General features: G+C 38.4%; 1 protein-coding gene across 1 annotated transcript in view; it reads right to left on the bottom strand.

The window, feature by feature from the left end:
- Window positions 1-21799, bottom strand: part of LOC120916352 (hemicentin-1-like) — a 46086-nt gene extending 24287 nt beyond the window's left edge. The window contains exons 1-13 of the mRNA XM_040327267.1: window positions 21554-21799; window positions 18939-18968; window positions 17424-17696; window positions 15116-15370; window positions 13165-13194; window positions 11574-11846; window positions 10636-10890; window positions 9180-9209; window positions 8376-8648; window positions 7445-7699; window positions 5758-5787; window positions 4896-5168; window positions 3967-4221 (exon numbers count right to left, since the gene is read on the bottom strand). Of these exons, the coding sequence (XP_040183201.1) occupies window positions 3967-4221; window positions 4896-5168; window positions 5758-5787; window positions 7445-7699; window positions 8376-8648; window positions 9180-9209; window positions 10636-10890; window positions 11574-11846; window positions 13165-13194; window positions 15116-15370; window positions 17424-17696; window positions 18939-18968; window positions 21554-21689 (2368 nt within the window). The 5' untranslated portion in view covers window positions 21690-21799. The remainder of the gene's footprint in view (window positions 1-3966; window positions 4222-4895; window positions 5169-5757; window positions 5788-7444; window positions 7700-8375; window positions 8649-9179; window positions 9210-10635; window positions 10891-11573; window positions 11847-13164; window positions 13195-15115; window positions 15371-17423; window positions 17697-18938; window positions 18969-21553) is intronic.
- Between the last annotated feature and the right edge of the window lie 534 nt (window positions 21800-22333).

The raw sequence follows: 22333 nt of genomic DNA, 5'->3' as shown, positions 1-22333 counted from the left end.
ACGGAAAATATAGTAATTAGGTGAAACGGATGCTTTTATGAAATTTAATTTAGTAATGGGAATAAAGATTGGATTAATTATGTTTGCTATGGTCAACAGAGATGTGTTAACTATAAACAGAGATACACTCCAAGGTTTAACTGAACACCTAGAGGCCACTGCACAAATGACTTTGTAAATCATATGGCCTTATACATGATATTAGCTGACAAGAGGGGTTCAGTTAGAATGTTACCTGGGGACAGTATTTTGGGTGATAACACATTTGTACTTAGGTATAGCAATTTTGTTTCTGCTTATATTGGTTACGATAATGTTTTGTTGTATTGACCGTATCCTTCATTACCGTCCTTACCTGTTAAGAAAAAACACATACCACATTTTCAAGTGAGGGAAAGAATAGTGTTTGAATGCCTCCTGAAGTTTCGTTGAAGAAGGACTACGGATTAGCCCTGTCTGGAAGCTATGCAAAACATAAAAGAGTTGACAGTAGGGAGGCCAGACCAGGGACAAAGAGAGCATAGGGACGGTACTGATAAAATAGTCATTTTAAGGGGGGACTGTGATAGATTATACTAAAATTCCTATTTTTGAATTAAGCTAATTCTTTTATTAGAACTACTAAAATGTTTTCTCTGCTTATATTCGTTTAATCTCTTTTATATTGTTTATTTGTTTTTATATTCATTATCCATATAAGATAAATATGCATATGTATGTGTGGGTATGTGTTGCAATGCAGATATTATAGACATGTGCAGACTGGAATATTTTGTTTCGTTTTCGTTTGGAAAATAAATTTATTTAGTTACTCCCGAAAATCGTTTTGATTTATTTTGTTTTTCGTTGGGAAATAGCTTTCGTCCGAAAATCCAATAATACTTGGTTTCTGTCGAATGGTCAAAAGAATATTCGCCGGAACGTCGAATCTTTGTTGGTTTCTGTCTAATGGTCGAATCTTTACGTCGAATCGTACATTTTCATTCGAGTATTCTGCCTACAAGAATTCTAATGTTGTATGACTAGTAATCTATTCTCTATAATGTCAAATCTATTTTCTCATAAATCGAAATCTATTCTCTGTAATGTCGAATCTATTATTTCTATAGTGTCGAATCTTTTCTCTATAATGTCAAATCTTTTCTCTATGATGTCGAATCTTTTCCCTATAATGTCGAATCTCTCTGTATTGAATTTTTACCGCAACGAAAACGAAAATAAAGCATTTTTTATGTCGGATCTTTCGGTTTTCGTTTCTTGCACTTTCGTTATCGTTTGTTAAAACGATAAAAAAAAACAGATTTTCGGACGAAAATGCATTAAAACGAATGCACATGTCTAAGATATTATCCTTACATGAAGTATTGTTAGATATGATGTTTTTAAAGTTACAATTCAACATTGGGACAAAGAGACAACAGAAAGCTATTCAGCTGCTATCCCCCCCCATTCACTCATCATTCTCACTCTGTCCCCCCTCCCTCCTAAATTCCTCATTCCAAAGAACAAATATTGACTCAGTTGTAAGAGGAAATTGCCCCTCCCCCTCCTCCTTCTGTCTCCTTGTCCTCACTTCACTGAAGTAAACCAAACATGGCGACTGTGCAGAGAACTCTTTATGTATGAATGACACGTGGACTTATAAGGATTATGTGGGCAGCATGCCCAAAAATGGACTTCCGCCCCTTGCTCCTAACCAGCTCCTCCCATAGCCCCCACCATCAAGTGAATAAGATGGCCCCCAAGGACTTTGGAATGTGCTATAGTACAGACGTCACAGGTGGGAGGGTAAAATAGGAGTGAATGTATCAGCTAACCAATTGAATGCATATGTTTTGTGATGTCATTTGCCAATAAAAGAGCCGAGCAGGGCCAGCTACATCCTGTTGCTGGTTGGACACTGGAAAAGATGAGATGTATATCTTTTGTCTGGTCCACATATTTCACCTTATAATTTGAATCAAACGGCAGAAATGGGTTTAATCCTGAAATTGTGTCAGGAAATCAATCCTTGACACCCCTTCTCCCCTGATTGGCTGACTGGCTTTGATTGACAGCCGTGGGAGCCAATGGGGCTGCCACTGTGTCTTAGCCAATCAGGAGGAGTGTTCCGGGAGGCTTAGACATTCGTGGACATCGCTGAAGAGAGATGGGGCTCAGGTAAGTAATTAGGGGGGTGGCTGCTACACACAAAAGTTTTTTCTATCTTAACCACTTGCCGACCAGCCGCTGCAGTCTTAGCACGCATGGCACGCTTGGCCACTAAGTACCAAATCTACCGTATTCCACATAGTAAGTTATCAACGCATTATCACAGGGACACATAAAGACTGAAAAAGGAAAACAAATAAAAGGACAGAGGAGAGGAATGGGGGAAGGGATAAATGAAAGGAACTTGGAAGCACAAAGAGGAGAGAAGGAAGATGAAGAGGATGGTACTAGAAAGTGTTTCTCTAATGAGAGCACCAGAGCAAGAAGCTAAGGGGGTAATCCACAAAAGGGATACGCCGGCGTATCTACTGATACGCCGTCGTATCCCTGTTTCTATCTATGGAACTGATCCACAGAATCAGTTTCACATAGATAGAAAGAAGATCTGACATGTGTAAGGGACTTACACTGTCGGATCTTAGGATGCAGTACCTCGGCCGCCGCTGGGGGCATTTCGAGTCGAAATGCCGCGTCGGGTATGCAAATTAGCACTTACGGAGACCCACAAAGCTTTTCAGCTTCGTTTTTTCTCCGTAAGTATTAGTTTGCAATCGTAAAATTAGGGCTGCTTTTACAAGGCCTAAACTGTTTACAAAGTATACAAAAGTACTAATTGGTGGCCCTCTAATGATAGTACAACCCTGCGCTTTAGGAGTAATCAACAAAGTCCAAGCAATAAAAATCTAACAAGATAAAACACAATATAAAACACAATAAAACACAACACAATAAAACACAAATAAACTGTTTACACCTTGTAAAAGCAGACCCTTCTGCCCCGCGTCGCTGTCATTTTATTTTTTTTATTTTATTTTTTTCGCCGTAACTCGTATTTTTTTTTTACGCCCGTCGCGATTCTCAAAACCCGGCGCAACGTAAAACCACGCAAAGCACGTCAGGAAAATGACGTCGGGAGCATGCGCAGTACGTCCGGCGCGGGAGCGTGCCTAATTTAAATGGGACTCGCCCCATTAAATTGGGAACGCCTTGCGCCAGGCAATTTTAAGTTACACCGCTGCAAATTTCAAGGTAAGAGCTTTGTGGATCGGGCACTACCTAGTGTAATTTGCGGCGGTGTAACTTAAATGACCAAAGTTACGTTGCGCCGGGTCTTTGTGGATTACCCCCTAAGAGTCCAAAAATATTTTACTACTGATGAAAATTCATACAAGAAGGCATAAAACAGGCAATACATTTTTTGGATTAAAAAGATCTCCCCTTTTATCAGGGCTATGAGACAAATACAATGGTGGTTATATGTAACTATATGAAGTTATATGCTAATCAAATCACATTGAAATGTATAAATCCACATATGAAACAAAAAAAAATTATTGACATCATAAGAATCTGATTTTTTTTTTTAAACACTATTATAATTTATTTGAGTACTAGTAAATCTTGAAGAAAAAATATGTATTTAAGAAGTTATAAAGCAATATGGTTTTTATATGTTTTATCAACAATGAAATCAATTATGATATAATCCTTCTTTTTCTGATTATTATAATTTTGGTAAAATTTTGTTTCCTATAGAAGTTGATGAATTTTAATATAATTTGAGCAACATAGAACTGCATTATATTTTTATTTTTACAACCACCCTTGTACTGTATTTGTCCTAACATGTCCTGAAGAAGAGGGAAAACAAACTGACAGAGATTGTAATCCCATTTATTCTAATATAGCCCAAACCAAAAAAAAAAGGCTTTTAGCTGCTGTTTTTTTCCCCCCAACCACATAGTTTATACTCACACTGAACAGATAATGTGATTTCATTTTGGGTATAATTCTTGAAGGATGGGAAGGTCATCTTACAGGTCAATGAAGTTTGATGGTGACTCCGAGTCGGGACAAATGTCAGGTCTTTTGAATTAGTCCATATTCCCGTGTGATTCTCCCATGTAATTAGTGTGTTGGCGTAGCCTCTCCGTTCATTACATGTTATCGTCACCTTTTTACCTTCAGTCAGTATTCCGGGGTCCGAAATTACAGGTTTTTCATTAACATCTACAAGAAACCACACCAAAAAACATTTAACAGTGTTTTAAAAGACAAAATGTTGTAAACATTTTGGTACTATTGATAAGATTAAATATTATGTCAAGTTACATGCATTTATTTTATTGGTGTCTTCAAACCTATCAACTACTGGGCTCGTTACTCTTTTAGCCTTGTGACAGAGGTTCATAGCAAAGGGAAGAGAACTTGGACAAAAACACTGCAGTCTACAGTGCAGAGAAGTGATGTCTTTAATTTTTGTTAATTAAATGTGTTTTTTATTATATTTATTTATTTGCTTTATGGAAATATATTTTAATATATTGAAGATTGATATTATGTGTCTATGTTCTGATGAGACGGGTCCCATGAAATGCACTGACACTACACAGTTATGTTAGGACTCTTTTCTTCGCTCTTTATGAGTATGTGATTTTAACTGTATTCTATGTGCTGGTTTGACCCAACTTCTTTTTAAACCTTGTGTAAACAATGTAAAAAAATATTGTTTTTATGTTAGTGATATGCAGGATGATATCCTAGACATATTTAAAGTCCCTTTAATTTTTTATCTGCATCACTTTCTATATTGTTTGGGATGATGCTCCCTTTCCATTAGAAATTAGATACCTTATAATCCTACCACCGTTAATTTATATATTTGCAACATTACATATACTTACATTGTACAATGATATTGATGGTTTGATTCATCGCCCCAAGATTATTTTCAGCCAAGCAATGATATTTATCTGCCCCACTGGCTGGTATTTTGCTCAGATAGAGCATAACCTCATTCCCGTTGCCCTTAACGAGCACATTCTTCTCGCCCTTCATCCAGGTCACCTGAGCTCCTGGGTTACTGTCCACCGAACATTTCAGAGCCAGTGAGCTTCCTTCTTGTACTGTCACTTCCTGATTTGTGATGCGGTCAGTGCTGGTGTGGTTTTGTATTTCTATAAGACAGAAAAAAACAGCTATTAAAGAGGCACTGTCATGTCTGTAAACCCCTCTCCATCCCACTGATACTTATTTTTTCAGTAATCCCTCAACATGCCTTCATCCATCACAGCTGGCACCAAACTATCTGCTAGTATCAGAGCCTGTAGGATGAGTTAATGTCATTGTCTTATGCATGTGACAATGCTTGGAACTATTAATTGGCCACTAGACCTGAACACATGAGAGGTGGTCACCTGCTCTCCCATACCTGGAAGCACTTTTTTATGCACGTTAAGCTAGATGAAGATGTAAGGGGTGAATTTCTGAAGAGGGGAGTACCTGTGGTCACCCTGAATGAGTAAACTGATATGAATGCTCCTGACAAGAAAATAAATCACTGAAGTAACTTTTTTCTCCATGTGTGCATAAAATGCAGGTTGAGCTACTGAGCCCTGTAGACAATGGGCTTCTTGCTACAGGAGACGAGGAGACACTGGAAAATGTTAAAAAGAACTGAGAGCACCACATGCTAGCTTTACAGAAGATATACAATTTTTTGTAAAAGAGTGAAAGCGGTAACATTTATGAAATGTTCTACAGTACCTGGTGTGGTAATAATGATGGAAGGTGGATCTGGTATATAAACAGAAACAAAAGTAAATCAATACACATTAGAACCAGACATTTATAGTTTCATCAGATGATCAGTATTTTGTCACCTAATTATTCTGTAGCTACCATTTAAACTGAATCAGTCATTATTTTAAAACCCAAAACCAAAGCCATGCTTGCAAAAAAGAGCTTTGCGCATTTGACACCCATGTACATATACTGGAAGATGTTTTAGAAGAGAGCAGAAATAGGCAACATGGATATAGTACCTTTTGATTTGGGGCTTAAAACTCTTTCAGCCCTGTGACAGAGGTTCATAACAAAGGGAAGAGAACTTGGAGAAAAACACTGCAGTCTACAGTGCAGAGAAGTGATGGCAGAAGTGGGGTATTTCAAACAAAATTACATGCAGCCTTTCTTTTTCAATACACTTCAGCACACAGTAAATGCCAAGAAGAGCAGCCAAACAAGAAACAACCATCTACTTCCGCTGGGGCTCTTTCTTCTGTTATTCACTCTAATGCCGCCTACACTCGATTGTTATTCATGTCATGGGAAAAAAAACAAGTTTTTTTAGACGTGATTTTTCGTGTTGCCTCTCAAGCCTGCCTTGCATACACACGATCATGAAAAAAAATGCTCGAGCAAAGCGCTGTGACGTACAACGCGTACGAAGGCACTATAAAGGGGAAGTTTAATTCGAATGGCGCCACCCTTTGGGCTGCTTTTGCTGATCCTCGTGTTTATAAAGTTTGGTGAGAGTCGATTCGTGCTTTTCAGTCCGTTACAGCATGATGAATGTGCTATCTCCATTACGAACGCTAGTTTTACCAGAACGAGCGATCCCGTCTCATAACTCGCTTCTGAGCATGCGGCTTTTTTTCCACTCGTTAAATCGTACACAAGACCATTTTCATGACATGAAAAAGAACGACAAGAAAATATAGAGCATTTTCTAAAAATAATTTAGCCCATTTTTCTTGTCGAGAAAAATTCTCTGGAGCATACACACGACCGTTTTTTTACGACCATTTTTAAAAATTGAATTTTTCTCGTCTTGAAAAATGGTCATGTGTACGCGGCATTAGCATTACAGCAACATTAATTAGCAGTTAAAATTATGACTGCCGTACACTGCAAGCGTAGATAAATGAGACTTTAGATGAGGCACATGATTGGAACCTGGCCCTGCTCCCCTTCTCCCCTGATTGGCTGACTGACTTTGATTGACAGCTGTGGGAGCCAATGGGGCTGCCACTGTGTATTAGCCAATCAGGAAGAGTGTCCCGGTAGGCTTAGACATTCGTGGACATCGCTAAAGAGAGATGTGGCTCAGGTAAGTAATTAGGGGGGTGCAGGGGTGTGTCCTAACATGTCCTGAAGAAGAGGGAAAACTTTGAGCCCCTGAAACAAGACGGCTGTTTTATGCTTTCTTGTATTAAATTACATTAGTATTAAAACATGTAAACTCTTAGCTCCTTGGTCTGGCATCCTCATTAGAGCCATAGGAAAAAAGCAACCTGACAGAGATTTTAATCCTATTTATTCTAATATAGCCCTAACCAAAAAGAAAAAACAAGGCTTAGCGTTTAATATACTGAAATGGTGAGATGAAAAGTTCTATTTAAAAATTTAAGCTGCTGTTTTTTCTTCCCCCAACCACATATTTTATACTCACACTGAACAGATAATGTGATTTCATTTTGGGTATAATTCTTGAATGATGGAAAGGTCATCTTACAGGTCAATGAAGTTTGATGGTGACTCCGAGTCGGGACAAATGTCAAGTCTGTTGAATTAGTCCATATTGCCGTCTGATTCTCCCATGTAATTAGTGCGTTGGGGGAGCCTCTCCGTTCATTACATGTTATTGTCACCTTTTTACCTTCGGTCAGTATTCCGGGGTCCGAAATTACAGGTTTTTCATTAACATCTACAAGAAGCCACACCCCAAAAAACATTTAACAGTGTTTTAAAAGACAAAATGTTGTAAACATTTTGGTACTATTGATAAGATTAAATATTATGTCAAGTTACATGCATTTATTTTATTGGTGTCTTCATACCTATCAACTACTGGGCTCGTTACTCTTTTAGCCTTGTGACAGAGGTTCATAGCAAAGGGAAGAGAACTTGGACAAAAACACTGCAGTCTACAGTGCAGAGAAGTGATGTCTTTAATTTTTGTTAATTAAATGTGTTTTTTATTATATTTATTTATTTGCTTTATGGAAATATATTTTAATATATTGAAGATTGATATTATGTGTCTATGTTCTGATGAGACGGGTCCCATGAAATGCACTGACACTACACAGTTATGTTAGGACTCTTTTCTTCGCTCTTTATGAGTATGTGATTTTAACTGTATTCTATGTGCTGGTTTGACCCAACTTCTTTTTAAACCTTGTGTAAACAATGTAAAAAAATATTGTTTTTATGTTAGTGATATGCAGGATGATATCCTAGACATATTTAAAGTCCCTTTAATTTTTTATCTGCATCACTTTCTATATTGTTTGGGATGATGCTCCCTTTCCATTAGAAATTAGATACCTTATAATCCTACCACCGTTAATTTATATATTTGCAACATTACATATACTTACATTGTACAATGATATTGATGGTTTGATTCATCGCCCCAAGATTATTTTCAGCCAAGCAATGATATTTATCTGCCCCACTGGCTGGTATTTTGCTCAGATAGAGCATAACCTCATTCCCGTTGCCCTTAACGAGCACATTCTTCTCGCCCTTCATCCAGGTCACCTGAGCTACTGGGTTACTGTCTACCAAACATTTCAGAGCCAGTGAGCTTCCTTCTTGTACTGTCACTTCCTGATTTGTGATGCGGTCAGTGCTGGTGTGGTTTTGTATTTCTGTAAGACAGAAAAAAAAACAGCTATTAAAGTGCCACTGATACTTATTTTTTCAGTCATCCCCCAACATGCCTTCATCCATCACAGCTAGCACCAAACTATCGGCTAATTGGGACATGTATGACTGAGGCACTGGATTTGATTCATCAATAGTTTGTAGTTGAAGAAAGTCAAGTCTGTGAACCCCTCTCCATCCCACTGATACTTATTTTTTCAGTAATCCCCTAACATGCCTTCATCCATCACAGCTGGCACCAAACTATCGGCTAGTATCAGAGCCTGTAAGATGGGTTAATGTCATTGTCTTAGGCATCTGACAATGCTTGGAACTATTAATTGGCCACTAGACCTGAACACTAGACAATGGGCTTCTTGCTACAGGAGATGAGGAGACACTGGAAAATGTTAAAAAGAACTGAGAGCACCACATGCTAGCTTTACAGAAGATGTACAATTTTTTACGCAATGTTTCATATGTATAATTATATAAAAGAGTGAAAGCGGTAACATTTATGAAATGTTCTACAGTACCTGGTGTGGTAATAATGATGGAAGGTGGATCTGTAATATAAACAGAAACAAAAGTAAATCAATACACATTAGAACCAGACATTTATAGTTTCATCAGATGATCAGTATTTTGTCACCTAATTATTCTGTAGCTACCATTTAAACTGAATCAGTCATTATTTTAAAACCCAAAACCAAAGTCATGCTTGCAAAAAAAGAGCTTTGCGCATTTGACACCCATGTACATATACTGGAAGATGTTTGAGAAGAGAGCAGAAATAGGCAACATGGATATAGTACCTTTTGATTTGGGGCTTAAAACTTTTTTAGCCCTGTGACAGAGGTTCATAGCAAAGGGAAGAGAACTTGGAGAAACACAATGCAGTCTACAGTGCAGATGAGTGATGTCAGAAGTGAGGTATTTCAAACAAAATTACATGCAGCCTTTTTTTTTCAATACACTTCAGCACACAGTAAATGCCAAGAAGAGCAGCCAGACAAGAAACAACCATGTACTTCTGCTGGGGCTCTTTATTCTGTTATTCACTCTAGTGCCGCGTACACGCGATTGTTATTCATAACATGGAAAAAAGTTTTTTTAGACGTGAAAGGAAGATGAAGAGGATGGTACTAGAAAGTGTTGCTCTAATGAGAGCACCAGAGCAAGAAGCTACAGTAAGAGTACAAAAATATTTTTACTACTGATGAAAATTCATACAAGAAGACATAAAACAGGCAATACATTTTTGGATTGAAAAGATCTCCCCTTTTATCAGGGCTATGAGACAAATACAATGGTGGTTGTATGTAACTATATGAAGTTATATGCTAATCAAATCACATTGAAATTTATAAATCCACATATGAAACAAAAAAAAATATTGACATAAAAAAAATCAGATTTTTTTTAAACACTATTATAATTTATTTGAGTACTAGTAAATCTTGAAGAAACAATATGTATTTAAGAAGTTATAAAGCAATATGGTTTTTATATGTTTTATCAACAATGGAATAAATTATGATATAATCATTCTTTATAATTTTTTTCTGATTATTATAATTTTGGTCAAATTTTGTTTCCTATAGAAGTTGATGAATTTGAACATGATTTGAGCAACATAGAACTGCATTCTTTTTATTTTTACAACCACCCTTGTACTGTGTTTGTCCTAACATGTCCTGAAGAAGAGGGAAAACTTTGAGCCCCTGAAACATGATGGCTGTTTTATGCTTTCTTGTATTAATTTACTTCAGTGTTAAAAAATGTAAACTCTTAGCTCCTTGGTCTGGCATCCTCATTAGAGCCATAGGAAAAAACAACCTAACAGAGATTTTAATCCCATTTTTCTAATATAGCCCAAACCAAAAAGAAAAAGGCTTAGCGTTTAATATACTGAAATGGTGAGATGAAAATCTCTATTTAAAAATTTTAGCTGCTGTTTTTATTTCCCCCAACCACATATTTTATACTCACACTGAACAGATAATGTGATTTCATTTTGGGTATAATTCTTGAATGATGGGAAGGTCATCTTACAGGTCAATGAAGTTTGATGATGACTCCGAGTCGGGACAAATGTCAGGTCTTTTGAATTAGTCCATATTCCCGTCTGATTCTCCCATGTAATTAGTGCGTTGGGGTAGCCTCTCTGTTCATTACATGTTATTGTCACCTTTTTACCTTCGGTCAGTATTCCGGGGTCCGAAATTACAGGTTTTTCATTAACATCTACAAGAAGCCACACCCCAAAAATATTTAAAAGACTTTTAAAAGACAAAATGTTGTAAACATTTTGGTGCTATTGATAAGATTGAATATTATGTCAAGTTACATGCATTTATTTTATTGGTGTTTTCACACCTATCAACTACTGGGCTCGTTACTCTTTTAGCCTTGTGACAGAGGTTCATAGCAAAGGGAAGAGAACTTGGAGAAACACAATGCAGTCTACAGTGCAGAGAAGTGATGTCTTTAATTTTCTTTAATTGAATGTGGTTTTTATTATATTTATTTTTTTGCTTTATGGAAATATATTTTAATATATTGAAGATTGATATTATGTGTCTATGTTCTCATAAGACGGGTCCCATGAAATGCACTGACACTACACAGTTATGTTAGGACTCGGATTCTTTATCTTCGCTCTTTATGAGTGTGTGATTTTAACTGTATTCTATGTGCTGGTTTGACCCAATATCTTTTTAAACCTTGTGTAAACAATATAAAAAAAATATTGTTTTTATGTTAGTGATATGCAGGATGATATCCTAGACATATTTAAAGTCCCTTTAATTTTTTATCTGCATCACTTTCTATATTGTTTGGGATGATGCTCCCAGTACATTAGAAATTAGATACCTTATATTCCTACCACCGTTAATTTATATATTTGCAACAGTACATATACTTACATTGTACAATGATATTGATGGTTTGATTCATGCCCCCAAGATTATTTTCAGCCAAGCAATGATATTTATCTGCCCCACTGGCTGGTATTTTTCTCAGATAGAGCATAACCTCATTCCCGTTGCCCTTAACGAGCACACTCTTCTCGCCCTTCATCCAGGTCACCTGAGCTCCTGGGTTACTGTCCACCAAACATTTCAGAGCCAGTGAGCTTCCTTCTTGTACTGTCACTTCCTGATTTGTGATGCGGTCAGTGCTGGTGTGGTTTTGTATTTCTATAAGACAGAAAAAAACAGCTATTAAAGTGGCACTGTCATGTCTGTGAACCCCTCTCCATCCCACTGATACTTATTTTTTCAGTAATCCCCCAACATGTCTTCATCATCACAGCTGGCACCAAACTATCGGCTAGTATCAGAGCCTGTAAGATGGGTGGATGTCATTGTCTTAGTCATGTGATAGCGCTTGGAACTATTAATTGGCCACTAGACCTGAACACATGAGAGGTGGTCACCTGCTCTCCTATACCTGGAAGCACCTTTTTTATGCACGTTAAGCTAGATGAAGATGTAAGGGGTGAATTGCTGAAGAGGGGAGTACCTGTGGTCACGCTGAATGAGTAAACTGATATGAATGCTCCTGACAAGAAAATAAATCATTAAAGTAACTTTTTTCTCTGGGTGTGTATAAAATGCAGGTTGAGCTACTGAGCCCTGTAGACAGTGGGGTAGATCCACAAAGAAATTACGCCGGCGTATCTACAGATACGCCGGCGTAATTTCAAAATTCCTGCGTCGTATCTTTGTTTTGAATCCTCAAAACAAGATACGACGGCATCTCGGCTAGATCCGACAGGCGTACGCCGTCGGATCTTAGATGCAATTTTTCGGCGTCCGCTAGGTGGCGTTCCCGTCGTAATCCATGTCAAGTATGCAAATGAGCTATTTCCGACGATCCACGAACGTACGACCGGCTGTCGCATTTTTTTAACGTTGTTTCCGTTCGGCTTTTTCCGGCATATAGTTAAAGCTGCTATCTGGTGGCGTACTCAATGTTAAGTATGGCCGTCGTTCCCGCGTATAATTTTGAAAATTTTACGTCGTTTGCATAAGTCGTCCATGAATGGGGCTGGACGCCATTTGAAGTCGTCCTTGCAACGTCATTTGGAGCAATGCGCCCTGGGAGTTTTTACGGACGGCGCATGCGCAGTTCGTTCGGCGTAGGGATGCGCTTCATTTAAATGAAACACGCCCCCTACCCGCCGAATTTGAATTCCGCGCCCTTACGCAGCAAGAGATACACTACGCCGCCGTAACTTACGGCGCAAATTCTTTCAGGATTCAAACCAAAGCAAAGTAAGTTACAGCGGCGTAGCGTATCTTACATACGCTGCGCACTGCGCAGATGTATGTGGATCTGCCCCAATGGGCTTCTTGCTACAGGAGATGAGGAGACACTGGAAAATGTTAAAAAGAACTGAGAGCACCAAATGCTAGCTTTACAGAAGATATACAACTTGTTATGCAATGTTTCATATGTATAATTATATAAAAGAGTAAAAGCGGTAACATTTATTGAAATGTTCTACAGTACCTGGTGTGGTAATAATGATGGAAGGTGGATCTGTAATATAAACAGAAACAAAAGTAAATCAATACACATTAGAACCAGACATTTATAGTTTCATCAGATGATCAGTATTTTGTCACCTAATTATTCTGTAGCTACCATTTAAATTGAATCAGTCATTATTTTAAAACCCAAAATCAAAGCCATGCTTGAAAAAAAAGCTTTAATACCTACTACTCCCATGTAGGTTAACATTTTTTTTTAGCAGTGTCAGATACTTGGTACTCCTTTACATGTCAATATTTCTTTCTCCGGCTCCCATGTCACTGTAGGACAAAATAGTGATGTAGGGCCAGCAGAAGGAACCAAATCGCTTTGGGCATTTGACACCCATGTACGTATATGGTATATCGTTTTTTTAACCATAGGAAAAATTTAAAACAGGTTCTATTTTTTTTCACCGATGGAAAAGAAAAACAATGGTGCCCACACACGATCGGTTCGTCCGATGAAAACGGTCCATCGGTCCGTTTTTATCAGACAAACCGATCGTGTGTACAGGGCATTAAGAGGTGCCTCTGTTCTCTTTTATACTCTGGAGCTCCTGCTGGATTTTGCTTTTAATCCCCTTGTGGAGGCTTCCATTTGTAGATGGACATTTCATGGTCACACATGGCTATAATCTTTTTATACGGACTATAAACTGAAGGACCTATGAATAAATGGTTGTGGAACAAATCATTTGAGTTTCCATGATTTTTTATGGGGAAATTCGCTTTGATATACAAGTGCTTTTGATTACAAGCATGTTTCCGGGAACGAATTACGCGCACAATCCAAGGTTTTACTGTATCTCTTTATTGATTTTAACAAGAGAAAAATATATGTTGACTGGTCCCTGGCGACATAGGTACATGAGCAGGTCCATATACAAAGTAAGTGGTACATAGAAAGAAAAAAAAAGTACCAAATGTACCGTATTCCACATAATAAGTTATCAACTTATTATCACAGGGACACATAAAGACTGAAGATAGAAAACAAATAAAAGGATGGAGGAGAGGAATGGGGGAAGGGATACATGAAAGGAAGCTCAAAGAGGAGAGAAGGAAGATGAAGAGGATGGTACTAGAACGTGTTGCTCTAATGAGAGCACCAGAGCAAGAAGCTAAGAGTCCAAAAATATTTTAATACTGATAAAAATTCATACAAGAAGGCATAAAGCAGGCAATACATTTTTGGATTGAAAAGATCTCCTCTTTTATCAGGGCTATGAGACAACTACAATGGAGGTTGTATGTAACTATATGAAGTTATATGCTAATCAAATCACATTGAAATTTATAAATCCACATATGAAACAAACAAAAAAATCATAAGAATCAGATTTTTTTTTAAACACTTTTATAATTTATTTGAGTACTAGTAAATCTTGAAGAAAAAATATGTATTTAAGAAGTTATAAAGCAATATGGTTTGTATATGTTTTATCAACAATGGAATCAATTATGAAATAATCATTCTTTATAATTTTGTTCTGATTATTATAATTTTGGTCAGATTGTGTTCCCTGTATAAGTTGATGAATTTGAATATGATTTGAGCAACATAGAACTGCATTCTTTTTTTTATTTTTATTTTTACAACCACCCTTGTATTGTATTTGTCCTAACATGTCCTGAAGAAGAGGGAACAATTTGAGCCCCTGAAACATGACGGCTGTTTTATGCTTTCTTGTATTAATTTACATCAGTGTTAAAAAATGTAAACTCTTAGCTCCTTGGTCTGGCATCCTCATAAGAGCCATATGAAAAAAACAACCTGACAGAGATTTTAATCTCATTTATTCTAATATAGCCCAAACCAAAAAAAAAAAGGCTTAGCGTTTAATATACTGAAATGGTGAGATGAAAATTTCTATTTAAAAATGTTAGCTGCTGTTTTTTTTCCCCCCAACCACATATTTTATACTTACACTGAACAGATAATGTGATTTCATTTTGGGTATAATTCTTGAATGATGGGAAGGTCATCTTACAGGTCAATGAAGTTTGATGGTGACTCCGAGTCGGAACAAATGTCAGGTCTTTTGAATTAGTCCATATTCCCGTGTGATTCTCCCATGTAATTAGTGCGTTGGGGTAGCCTCTCCGTTCATTACATGTTATCGTCACCTTTTTACCTTCGGTCAGTATTCCGGGGTCCGAAATTACAGGTTTGTCATTAACATCTACAAGAAGCCCCACCCACAAAAACATTTAAAAGACTTTTAAAAGACAAAATGTTGCAAACATGTTGGTGATATTGATAAGATTTAATATTATGTCAAGTTACATGCATTTATTTTATTGGTGTCTTCACACCTATCAACTACTGGGCTCATTACTCTTTTAGCCTTGTGACAGAGGTTTATAGCAAAGGGAAGAGAACTTAGAGAAACACAATGCAGTCTACAGTGCAGAGAAGTGATGTCTTTAATTTTTTTCAATTGAATGTGGTTTTTATTATGTTTATTTATTTGCTTTATGGAAATATATTTTAATATATTGAAGATTGATATTATGTGTCTATGTTCTGATGAGACGGGTCCCATGAAATACACTGACTAGAGTTGAGCGAACCCGAACTGTAAAGTTCGGGTTCGGTACAGACTTTGGGTTTTTCCCGAACCCGGACCCGAACCCGAATAATTGGAAAAAGTTCGGGTTTGGAAAAAAAAAATGCGCGGAGGTCCCCCCAAATTCAATAACCAGACCCTTTAGGTCTGGTATGGATATTAAGGGGAACCCCACCGTCAATTAAAAAAAAATGACGTGGGGTTCCCCCTAAATATCCATAACCAGACCCTTCAGGTCTGGTTTGGATTTTAAGGGGAACTCCACCCCAAATTTAAAAAAAAATTGGTGGAGTTCCCCCTAATATCCACACCAGACCCCTTATCCGAGCACGTTGACCTGGCCGGCCGCAGAAAAGAGGGGGGGACAGAGTGCGGCCCCCCCTCTCCTGAACCGCACCAGGCCACATGCCCTCAACATTGGGAGGGTGCTTTGGGGTGCCCCCCAAAGCACCTTGTCCCCATGTTGATGGGGACAAGGGTTTCATCCCCACAACCCTTGCCCGCTGGTTGTGGGGGTATGCGGGCAGGGGGCTTATCAGAATCTGGAAAACCCCTTTAACAAAGGGGACCCCCAGATCATGCCCCCCCCCTGTGTGAAATGGTAATGGGGTACACTGTACCCCTACCATTTCACGAAGGAAGTGTAAATAGTAGTTTTCAGGAAAAAAAACACACACACCGTAGAACAAATTACTTTATTAATTAAACCAAATAAAAATCCAGCGGTGAAAATAGACGATCGCTCCAACGTTGTCTTGTATCCAGCCCCGGGTGATTTCTCCAGCGACAGGTGTTCTCTGCAGTGACGGGTGTTTGGTCCAGCGATGAGAAGATCCATCCATTCAGAGCACAGCTCAGCGAATGACGGAGGCGGGCCACACGTCATGTGACCCCGTCCCCCTCTGTCGCACACTCTGCTACGTCACTGGGACAGCCCAGACGTAGCAGAGTGTGCCGGCCAGGTCAACGTGCTCGGATAAGGGGTCTGGTGTGGATATTAGGAGGAACTCCACGCCATTTTTTATTTTATTTTTTTAATTTGGGGTGGAGTTCCCCTTAAAATCCACACCAGACCTGAAGGGTCTGGTTATGGATATTTAGGGGGAACACACGTCATTTTTTTTTTTAAATTGATGGCGGGGTTCCCTTTAATATCCATACCAGACCTAAAGGGTCTGGTTATTGAATTTGGGGGGACCTCCACGCATTTTTTTTTATTTCACTAAAAGTCCGTGTCCCATTGACTTCAATGGGGTTCGGAGTTCGGGTTCGGGTTTCCGAACCCAAACTTTTTTTTTAAATATCGGGTTCGGGTCCGAACCCGAACATCCAGGTGTCCGCTCAACTCTAACACTGACACTACACAGTTATGTTAGGACTCAGATTCTTTATCTTCGCTCTTTATGAGTGTGTGATTTTAACTGTATTCTATGTGCTGGTTTGACCCAATATCTTTTTAAACCTTGTGTAAACAATATAAAAAAAATATTGTTTTTATGTTAGTGATATGCAGGATGATATCCTAGACATATTTAAAGTCCCTTTAATTTTTTATCTGCATCACTTTCTATGTTGTTTGGGATGATGCTCCCAGTACATTAGAAATTAGATACCTTATATTCCTACCACCGTTAATTTATATATTTGCAACAGTACATATACTTACATTGTACAATGATATTGATGGTTTGATTCATGGCCCCAAGATTATTTTCAGCCAAGCAATGATATTTATCTGCCCCACTGGCTGGTATTTTTCTCAGATAGAGCATAACCTCATTCCCGTTGCCCTTAACGAGCACACTCTTCTCGCCCTTCATCCAGGTCACCTGAGCTCCTGGGTTACTGTCCACCGAACATTTCAGAGCCAGTGAGCTTCCTTCTTGTACTGTCACTTCCTGATTTGTGATGCGGTCAGTGCTGGTGTGGTTTTGTATTTCTGTAAGACAGAAAAAAACAGCTATTAAAGAGGCACTGTCATGTCTGTGAACCCCTCTCCATCCCACTGATACTTATTTTTTCAGTAATCCCCCAACATGCCTTCATCATCACAGCTGGCACCAAACTATCGGCTAGTATCAGAGCCTGTAAGATGGGTGGATGTCATTGTCTTAGTCATGTGATAGCGCTTGGAACTATTAATTGGCCACTAGACCTGAACACATGAGAGGTGGTCACCTGCTCTCCTATACCTGGAAGCACCTTTTTTATGTACGTTAAGCTAGATGAAGATGTAAGGGGTGAATTGCTGAAGAGGGGAGTATCTGTGGTCACGCTGAATGAGTAAACTGATATGAATGCTCCTGACAAGAAAATAAATCATTAAAGTAACTTTTTTCTCTGGGTGTGTATAAAATGCAGGTTGAGCTACTGAGCCCTGTAGACAGTGGGGTAGATCCACAAAGAAATTATGCCGGCGTATCTACAGATACGCCGGCGTAATTTCAAAATTCCTGCGTCGTATCTTTGTTTTGAATCCTCAAAACAAGATACGACGGCATCTCGGCTAGATCCGACAGAGCTATTTCCGACGATCCACGAACGTACGACCGTACGACCGGCTGTCGCATTTTTTTAACGTCGTTTCCGTTCGGCTTTTTCCGGCGTATAGTTAAAGCTGCTATCTGGTGGCGTACTCAATGTTAAGTATGGCCGTCGTTCCCGCGTATAATTTTGAAAATTTTACGTCGTTTGCGTAAGTCGTCCATGAATGGGGCTGGACGCCATTTGGAGTCGTCCTTGCAACGTCATTTGGAGCAATGCACCCTGGGAGTTTTTACGGACGGCGCATGCGCAGTTCGTTCGGCGCAGGGACGCGCTTCATTTAAATGAAACACGCCCCCTACCCGCCGAATTTGAATTCCGCGCCCTTACGCAGCGAGAGATACACTACGCCGCCGTAACTTACGGCGCAAATTCTTTCAGGATTCAAACCAAAGCAAAGTAAGTTACAGCGGCGTAGCGTATCTTACATACGCTGCGCACTGCGCAGATGTATGTGGATCTGCCCCAATGGGCTTCTTGCTACAGGAGATGAGGAGACACTGGAAAATGTTAAAAAGAACTGAGAGCACCACATGCTAGCTTTACAGAAGATATACAACTTGTTATGCAATGTTTCATATGTATAATTATATAAAAGAGTAAAAGCGGTAACATTTATTGAAATGTTCTACAGTACCTGGTGTGGTAATAATGATGGAAGGTGGATCTGTAATATAAACAGAAACAAAAGTAAATCAATACACATTAGAACCAGACATTTATAGTTTCATCAGATGATCAGTATTTTGTCACCTAATTATTCTGTAGCTACCATTTAAATTGAATCAGTCATTATTTTAAAACCCAAAATCAAAGCCATGCTTGAAAAAAAAGCTTTAATACCTACTACTCCCATGTAGGTTAACATTTTTTTTTAGCAGTGTCAGATACTTGGTACTCCTTTACATGTCAATATTTCTTTCTCCGGCTCCCATGTCACTGTAGGACAAAATAGTGATGTAGGGCCAGCAGAAGGAACCAAATCGCTTTGGGCATTTGACACCCATGTACGTATATGGTATATCGTTTTTTTAACCATAGGAAAAATTTAAAACAGGTTCTATTTTTTTTCACCGATGGAAAAGAAAAACAATGGTGCCCACACACGATCGGTTCGTCCGATGAAAACGGTCCATCGGTCCGTTTTTATCAGACAAACCGATCGTGTGTACAGGGCATTAAGAGGTGCCTCTGTTCTCTTTTATACTCTGGAGCTCCTGCTGGATTTTGCTTTTAATCCCCTTGTGGAGGCTTCCATTTGTAGATGGACATTTCATGGTCACACATGGCTATAATCTTTTTATACGGACTATAAACTGAAGGACCTATGAATAAATGGTTGTGGAACAAATCATTTGAGTTTCCATGATTTTTTATGGGGAAATTCGCTTTGATATACAAGTGCTTTTGATTACAAGCATGTTTCCGGGAACGAATTACGCGCACAATCCAAGGTTTTACTGTATCTCTTTATTGATTTTAACAAGAGAAAAATATATGTTGACTGGTCCCTGGCGACATAGGTACATGAGCAGGTCCATATACAAAGTAAGTGGTACATAGAAAGAAAAAAAAAGTACCAAATGTACCGTATTCCACATAATAAGTTATCAACTTATTATCACAGGGACACATAAAGACTGAAGATAGAAAACAAATAAAAGGATGGAGGAGAGGAATGGGGGAAGGGATAAATGAAAGGAAGCTCAAAGAGGAGAGAAGGAAGATGAAGAGGATGGTACTAGAACGTGTTGCTCTAATGAGAGCACCAGAGCAAGAAGCTAATGCCTCGTTTCCACTGAACGGAACGGTTCGGGTCAATAAATTTGGAACGGTTAGAATGGACCGGTCTATTCTCGTGAGCATTTCCACTGCAAATCGGACCGTTAGGGACCATACAGGATTTAGAAAAAATGCCTAGCACGTCCACCAATCAGTGGAATGTATTGCATCTCCGCCCTAATCGAACCGTTCCATTTTCTATGGCCCCACGTCTGAAGCAGGACCCAGAATGGTCCAGTACGGTTCGGATTTATGGCACGCTTTCATAATGAAAACACCCAAAATAGCGTACTGTACCGAACCGTACCAAACCGATCCACTCAGTGGAAATGAGGCATAAGAGTCCAAAAATATTTTACTACTGATAAAAATTCATACAAGAAGGCATAAAGCGGGCAATAAATTTTTGGATTGAAAAGATCCCTTTTATGAAGGCTATGAGACAAATACAATGGAGGTTGTATGTAACTATATGAAGTTATATGCTAATCAAATCACATTGAAATTTATAAATCCACATATGAAACAAACAAAAAAATCTGATTTTTTTAAACACTATTATAATTTATTTGAGTACTAGTAAATCTTGAAGAAAAAATATGTATTTAAGAAGTTATAAAGCAATATGGTTTTTATATGTTTTATCAACAATGGAATCAATTATGATATAATCATTCTTTATAAAAAAAAATCTGATTATTATAATTTTTGTCAAATTTTGTTTCTTATATAAGTTGATGAATTTGAATATGATTTGAGCAACATAGAACTGCATTCTTTTTTTTTTTTTTTTTTTTTACAACCACCCTTGTATTTGTCCTAACATGTCCTGAAGAAGAGGGAGAACTTTGAGCCCCTGAAACATGATGGATGTTTTATGCTTTCTTGTATTAATTTACATCCGTGTTAAAAACTCTTAGCTCCTTGGTCTGGTATCCTTATTAAAGCCATAGGAAAAAACAACCTGACAGAGATTTTAATCCTATTTATTCTAATATAGCCCCCCAAAAAAAAGGCTTATGCTGCGTACACACGATCGGTCTAACCGATGAGACCGGTCTGATGGACCGTTTTCATCGGACCAAACCGATCGTGTGTGGGCCCCATCGGTTATATATCCATAGGTTAAATAAAAGCAATCTTGTTTTAAATTTAACCGATAGAAAAAAAACGATTGTTAGTAGGCACAACCATCGGTTAAAAATCCACGCATGCTCAGAATCAAGTCGACGCATGCTTGGAAGCATTGAACTTCGTTTTTTTCAGCACGTCGTTGTGTTTTACGTCACCACGTTCTGACACGATCATTTTTTTAAACAAAGTCAGCTTCATCGGACCGTTCTCATCGGATGGACCGATCGTGTGTACGCGGCATTAGCGTTTAATATACTGACATGGTGAGATGAAAATTTATATTTAAACATTTTAGCTGTTGTTGTTTTTTTCCCCAGCCACATATTTTATACTCACACTGAACAGATAATGTGATTTCTTTTTGGGTAGAATTCTTGAATGATGGGAAGGTCATCTTACAGGTCAATGAAGTTTGATGGTGACTCCGAGTCGGGACAAATGTCAGGTCTTTTGAATTAGTCCATATTGCCATCTGATTCTCCCATGTAATTAGTGCGTTGGGGCAGCCTCTCCGCTCATTACATGTTATCGTCACCTTTTTACCTTCGGTGAGTACTCCGGGGTCCGAAATTACAGGTTTTTCATTAACATCTACAAGAAGCCCCACCAAAAAAACATTTAAAAGGGTTTTAAAAGACAAAATGTTGTAAACATTTTGGTGCTATTGATAAGATTTAATATTATGTCAAGTTACATGCATTTATTTTATTGGTGTCTTGACACCTATCAACTACTGGGCTCGTTACTCTTTTAGCCTTGTGACAGAGGTTTATAAGAAAGGGAAGAGAACTTGGAGGAACACAATCCAGTCTACATTGCATTGAAGTGATGGCGGAAGTGAGGTATTTCAAACAAATTACATGCAGCCTTTCTTTTTCAGTACACTTCAGCACACAGTAAATGCCAAGAAGAGCAGCCAGACAAGAAACAACCTTCTGCTTCTGTTGCGGCTCTTTTTACTGTTATTCACTCTTAGCATTACAGCAACATTAATTAGCAGTTAAAACTATGACTGCATTACACAGCAAGCGTAGATAATTGGGACTTTAGATGAGGCACATGATTGGAACCTGGCCCTGCCCCTCTCTCCCCTGATTGGCTGACTGACTTTAATTG

This window comes from Rana temporaria, chromosome 10, assembly GCF_905171775.1.
Source record: "Rana temporaria chromosome 10, aRanTem1.1, whole genome shotgun sequence".
In the NCBI taxonomy this organism is placed as follows: Eukaryota; Metazoa; Chordata; class Amphibia; order Anura; family Ranidae; genus Rana; species Rana temporaria.
The sequence above is the reverse complement of the archived record's forward strand: the minus strand, read 5'-3'. Positions and strand labels throughout refer to the sequence as shown.